This window comes from Drosophila kikkawai, chromosome 2R (assembly GCF_030179895.1).
Source record: "Drosophila kikkawai strain 14028-0561.14 chromosome 2R, DkikHiC1v2, whole genome shotgun sequence".
Taxonomy (NCBI): Eukaryota; Metazoa; Arthropoda; class Insecta; order Diptera; family Drosophilidae; genus Drosophila; species Drosophila kikkawai.
In genome coordinates, this window is record NC_091729.1 from 27,861,347 (window position 1) to 27,867,843 (window position 6,497).

General features: G+C 47.1%; 1 protein-coding gene across 1 annotated transcript; it reads left to right on the forward strand.

Moving 5' to 3' along the window:
• The first annotated feature begins 3,500 nt into the window (after positions 1-3,500).
• Positions 3,501-6,007, forward strand: LOC138928148 (uncharacterized). The gene is made up of 3 exons (XM_070284638.1): positions 3,501-3,565; positions 3,624-4,421; positions 4,982-6,007. The coding sequence occupies exons 1-3, from the start codon at positions 3,547-3,549 to the stop codon at positions 5,032-5,034; spliced, it is 870 nt and encodes a 289-aa protein (XP_070140739.1). The 5' UTR covers positions 3,501-3,546; the 3' UTR covers positions 5,035-6,007.
• The last annotated feature ends 490 nt before the right edge of the window (positions 6,008-6,497 follow it).

A 6,497-nucleotide genomic window follows, 5' to 3' on the forward strand; every position in this document is an offset into this window, starting at 1 on the left:
CGGCAAGATTAAGTCCGTGGGAGTCTTTCAGTTGACTGATGGCTGCCAAGTGCGTGGACTGGCTGGCCACGTAGATCAAAGCCAATATACATAAATTCCAACGGAGTGGTCAACTGGAAGGCACCGGGCACACCATGCTGCTGGGCATTGTGTCCAGGCAGTATCGCTTCTCGCCGCTGGTGGATCTCATTGCGGAGACTAACTTTGGGTGAGTGGAGACGTACTTATACCATGAAAAAATATATTTTATTGTTTTCTTTGTTTTTTTCCAGTCAGCGCATCCCCAGAAGCAGTGGTGGCTGCGCTTGCGTCCTCTGCTGCGAATCCTGGGCAAGCACGACTCGGCCTACGAGGAGGAGGGTATGTACATCACCGTCGCGGAGGAGTGCCTGCCAAGTGGGTGGACTGGCTGGCCACGCGGATCGAGGCCAATATAGACGACAACGGAGTGGTCCCCTGCAGGGCTCCAGACACGGACACGCTGCTGGGGATTGTGTCCAGGCAGTATCACTTCTCGCCGCTGGTGGATCTCATTGCGGAGACTAACTTTGGGTGAGTGGAGACGTACTTATACCATGAAAAAATATATTTTATTGTTTTCTTTGTTTTTTTCCAGTCAGCGCATCCCCAGAAGCAGTGGTGGCTGCGCTTGCGTCCTCTGCTGCGAATCCTGGGCAAGCACGACTCGGCCTACGAGGAGGAGGGTATGTACATCACCGTCGCGGAGGAGTGCCTGCCAAGTGGGTGGACTGGCTGGCCACGCGGATCGAGGCCAATATAGACGACAACGGAGTGGTCCCCTGCAGGGCTCCAGACACGGACACGCTGCTGGGGATTGTGTCCATGCAGTATCACTTCTCGCCGCTGGTGGATCTCATTGCGGAGACTAACTTTGGGTGAGTGGAGACGTACTTATACCATGAAAAAATATATTTTATTGTTTTCTTTGTTTTTTTTCCAGTCAGCGCATCCCAAGGAGCAGTGGTGGCTGCGCCTGCGTCCTCTGCTGCTGGTCGTAGAGAATTGTACTACGAAATGGCTTTGATTTGCTTAACTAACATGGGCGATATTATGGAACAGCAATACAACGGAAACAAGCACTAGTTCGGTGGTAATAAAATCAATTATTAGAAGGATATCACACAAAAAGACAGCAAAGAGAGCGAAATAAGAACGACGATAACGACAGCGCCTAAAGAAAGTGCATTTTAATATTAAAATTATTAGTTTAAATAACAAGAAAATATTATGAGGTCAAAAAAATAGCAAGTGAAAAAGACACGCAATTTAAACACATATTTTAATCTTAAAAATATGATATATATTCTATATGAATTTTAAGGAAATTGTTTTGTAATAAATTACTTTTTTAAAGCCCTTTGCCTTGGGCTTGACTTTCTAAACATAAGATATATGTATATATGTAAAATAAGTACAATTAGTAAACATATAACTAATGAAGAATGGACCGATATGTATTGCACATTTAACCTTTTTCATTCAATGTGCCTTTAGTTTAACTGTTATTTTCTTGAAAAAGGGTATTTATCATTTATTTGCAAGTACTGCCTTATCTAAGTTCACAGCAACAATCTCTTTCTATCTAAAGAAGGACCAAACCCCAGCTCATTCCCATTCCCGCTAAACTTTAGGCGCTGATGCTTGGCCTTGCGCTCCCGCTCCTTCTTCACCTGCCATTTAGACAGATCCAGCGGTTGCTGCTTCGGCTAATCCCCGTGGAGGTGAAGGACGAGGCCGTAAAGTTGACATGGCCATTTTAAAACTTGTTGTTGATGACCGTCTGCTGGCCGCTGGCAGAGGTCGTGGTAGTGGTTGTATTGGTATTGTTGGAGCTGCCGCTGGCCAGGAGCGAGAGTCGGGACTAGGTTTGCGGTGGCGAATGCTTCCACGGCCACCGGCAGCGACAGGAATTACTCGTGCCGCGACGACACGTTGTGACAGTTCTGGCAGGTGAGTATATTTTCAATTATGAAAGGCCGGTGTGAACCTTAGGTCGGGTGCAGCGCCAGAAAAAAACATGCATTTTATTTTTACTTTTCCGAAAAACAATAACAAAAAAAGTGTGACCGGTGAGGGTGTAAAGAAAATCCTAAATATTTATATTTACACAGCCTAATAATTTTAGTATTTTTGTATAATGATATATCGATATTTTGAAGAAGTACGTTAACGTTATTTACATTAATACTAAATTAAAAGACGTGGGCCGCATTTGTATGAACTTGCCATCCAGAAAAACAGTAGCAAAAATATAGTATGACCAGTAAGGGTGTATAGAACATTCCAGAATATAAATATTTACAGGCTAATAATTTTAGTATTTTTGCATCGTGATATATCGAACATCGCTATTTCCTCGTAAGACAACTTTACGTTTACGTTATTTACAATAATACTAAAAAAAAACACGTGGCCCGCATTTGTATGTACATACCTTGCTGAAAAACAATAGCAAACATATAGTACGGACGCTGGGGGTGTAAAGAATATTCCAAAACATATATTTTTACATAGATAAATAACATGTAGTATTTTTGCCTTACGTTAACGTTGTTTACGTTAATACTAAAGTAAAACACGTGGGATGCATTTGTATGTACATGCGTTGCGGAAAAACAATAGCAAAAAGATAGTATGACCAGTGAGGGTGTAAAAAATATTCCAAAATATAGATATTTACACAGCCTAATAAATTTAGTATTTTTGCATCGTGATATATCGAACATCGACATTTTAAAGAATTACCCTAATATTTCCTCGTAACGTACTATGCAATCTTACGTTAACGTTATTTGACGAATCGATATATCAAACATCGATATTATAAAGAAGTACCTTAATATTTCATCGTAAGACACACTATGAAACCTTACGTTAACGTTATTTACATTAATACCAAATAAAAACACGTGGGCCGCATTTGACGTAGGGGAAAGCATAGTGTGGCCGACAATATGCTAGATGAATTTAAAAATAAGCTATATTTTCAGCTATAAGCTAGTTTAAAATATGCTAAAACTAGCTTACAACAAGCTAAACTGGCAACACTTTCCACTGACGATCTGGTTCATTTGGTCGGTCGGGCAGCAAGGTCTGGCAACTCTATTTACTAGGTCACGGAAGGTCTGGCAACGCTGTTTTCAGTTCACAGAAGGTCTGGCAACACTGTTTACTGGTTCACGAGAAGTCTGGCAACACGAGTTACTAGTTCACGGCAAGTCTGGCAACACGGTTTACTAGTTCACAGGATGTCTGGCAACGCTGGATGCAGCATACCAGTGTTGCCAGACTTTTCGTCTCAAGCGACCAATAGTACCAGATCGTCAGCTAAATAATTCGCCAAAAAATACCAGTACTTAGTTGACTATAAAAATATCGTGACTTGGTATTTTTCAAGTATGTTCTTCTGGTCACACTAAGCCTCGCCCTATATAAGACGGGCAGCAGCAGTGGCGAAGCCAGTAGGCTGTTGACCGGCGAGCGGTCAAGTACTCCGGGGGAGGAGTAGCTGGATTCCTCCCCCGGATGGAACGACTGACGGTCAAGTACTCCGGGGGAGGAGTAGCTGGAATCCTCCCCCGGGTGGAACGACTGGCGGTCTTAGTACTCCGGGGGAGGAGTAGCTGAAATCTCCCCCGGATGGAACGACTGGCTCCCACCGGCACTGGAGGTCACCCCGTCCTCCAAGCGCTTCTGCCGGCACTGGAGGTCACCCCGTCCTCCAAACGCTTCTTCCGGCACTGGAGGCCACCTCGTGCTCCAGGTGTTCCCACCGGCACTGGAGGCCACCCCGTGCTCCGAGCGCTTCCGCCGGTACTGTAGTTCAACCCGTGCTCCCACCGGCACTGGAGGTCACCCCGTGCTCCAAGCGCTTCCACCGGCACTGGAGGCCACCTCGTGCTCCAGGTGTTCCCGCCGGCACTGGAGGCCACCCCGTGCTCCGAGCGCTTCCGCCGGCACTGGAGGCCACCTCGTGCTCCAGGTATTCCCACCGGCACTGGAGGCCACCCCTTGCTCCCACCGGCACTGGAGGTCACCCCGTCCTCCAAGCGCTTCTGCCGGCAATGGAGGTCACCCCGTCCTCCCACTGGCACTGGAGGTCACCCCGTCCTCCAAGCGCTTCTGCCGGCACTGGAGGCCACCTCGTGCTCCAGGTGTTCCCGCCGGCACTGGAGGTCACCCCGTGCTCCAAGCGCTTATGCCGGCACTGGAGGCCACCCCGTGCTCCAGGCGCTCCCACCGGCACTGGAGGCCACCCCGTGCTCCATGCGCTCCCACCGGCACTGGAGGTCACCCCGTGCTCCAAGCGCTTATGCCGGCACTGGAGGCCACCTCGTGCTCCAGGCGCTCCCACCGGCACTGGAGGCCACAGCGGGAGCCGGGCGGTTCTGTGCGTCCGTGTAAGTATTTTTTTAACCCTTATATATTATCATCGATATAATTTAAGAACCACCTTTAAATTTAAATAAAAAATTTGGCGGTTAAATTAATTTATTGACTGTCCGATCTGGCAAATGGTGACCTAGTATTGCCAGACTAATATTTCAATTTAAATTCAAAATTGGCGGTTAAAATAATTTTTTATTATTTTTTTACACTGATATATTATCATCGATATATTTTAAGAACTACCTTAAAATTTAAATTAAAAAATTGGCGGTTAAATTAATTTATTGAGTGTGACCGATCTGGCAACCTTAATATTTAAATGGCGACACCAGTATTGCCAGACTAATATTTAAATTTAAAATTTGGCGTTAAATTATAGTATTTTTACATCTCGATATATTAGTAATCGATATTTTTGAAGAAGTACCTTTAAATTTAAAATTGGCGGTTAAGAGCGACCAATAGTACCAGATCTTCAGCTGAATATATCGGCAAAAAATACAAAAAATTAGTTGGATATAAAATATCGATACTTGGTATTTTTCAAATATATTCTTTTGGTCACACTTAGCCTCGCCCTATATAAGACGAGCAGCTGCAGTGGCGAAGCCAGTTGACTGTTGACCGGCGAGCGGTCAAGTACTCCGGGGGAGGAGTAGCTGGAACCTCCCCCGGATGGAACGACTGACGGTCAAGTACTCCGGGGGAGGAGTAGCTGGAACCTCCCCCGGATGGAACGACTGACGGTCAAGTACTCCGGGGGAGGAGTAGCTGGAATCCTCCCCCGGGTGGAACGACTGGCGGTCTTAGTACTCCGGGGGAGGAGTAGCTGGAATCCTCCCCCGGATGGAACGACTGTTCGTCGCATCTGCGTCCCGGGCTTCTTCTCGGGCTCTCGCCGGCACTGGACGCCACCATGGACTCTAGGCGCCTCCACCGGCACTTGACGCCACGCCGAACTCTAGGCGTTTCCTCCGCCACCGGACGCCACCCCAGGATCTAGGCGCTTCCACCTGGACTGGAGGCCACAGGGTGAGCTGTGCGTTCGTATGGGAGTCAGGCGCCTCCGCGGGAACCGGGAAGTTTCGTTCGTCCGTGTAAGCTTCGGGCGCCTCCACTGGAACCGGGCATCCGTGTGGACTCAAGGCGCCTTTTCGAATATCGGGCGGCAGTGTGCGCGCGTTTGGGCTCCGGGAGCCTTTACGGAAATCGGGCGATAGTGTGCGCGCGTGTTGGCTCCAAGAGCCTTTACGGAAATCGGTCGGTAGTATCCGCGCGTGTGGGCTCCAAGAGCCTTTACGGAAATCGGTCGGTAGTATGCGCGCGTGTGGGCTCCAAGAGCCTTTACGGAAATCGGTCGTTAGTATTCGCGCGCGTGGGCTCCAAGAGCCTTCACGGAAATCGGTCGTTAGTATTCGCGCGCGTGGGCTCCAAGAGCCTTCACGGAAATCGGTCGTTAGTATTCGCGCGCGTGTGGTCTCTGGACGCCTCCGCCAAAACTGGTCGTCTGTGTGGGCTCCAAGCCCCTTCATTGGATTTATCCCAGGTGTCATCCCCTGAAGAGGATTGTAAAGGATGTATATTGTGGAGCCAAGCACGCTTTCTTCTGGAGCACAGGTGAGTTTTTCCATAACTTTTTAATACACTTCCAATTAATTGTCTATAACCATCGGATATTCCGATGACAGTTTTTACATTTCTTTTTTTTGTTTTTTCATAAAAGAAAGTTTTTTTTTAGTTTCTTTACAACTTTGCTTCTACAAGTTATAGTCTTCTATTATCGTACATCTAAACAACCTGTAGTAAAGGTAAAGGAAAGTTAACAATTCAATTTTCATTAGTTTATTCGACGGGTCGGCAGCTCCCGGATAGTGACTGTCCTTAGTCGTCGTTTTCCTCGTATAGCAGGCAGTGTATTGATGGCCACATTCCATTTACAGGCCCAGTTGTCAAACCTCTTCAGTAGTGTCTGAAGTTTGTCTGTGGCAACATAGACGCACTTGCATCTTTCCAGAACTGCGGTATCATCTTCATATATTCCAGCACACGCGCTCAGTGCTTAGGTGCGTACCCTTTCAATAACTTGT

Excerpts from the sequence above, each read along its gene's own strand:
- LOC138928148 (XM_070284638.1), top strand. Across the intron at positions 4,422-4,981 it reads GGGCGGTTCTGTGCGTCCGT|CCTCGCCCTATATAAGACGA; the intron begins GTAAGTATTTTT and ends GGTCACACTTAG.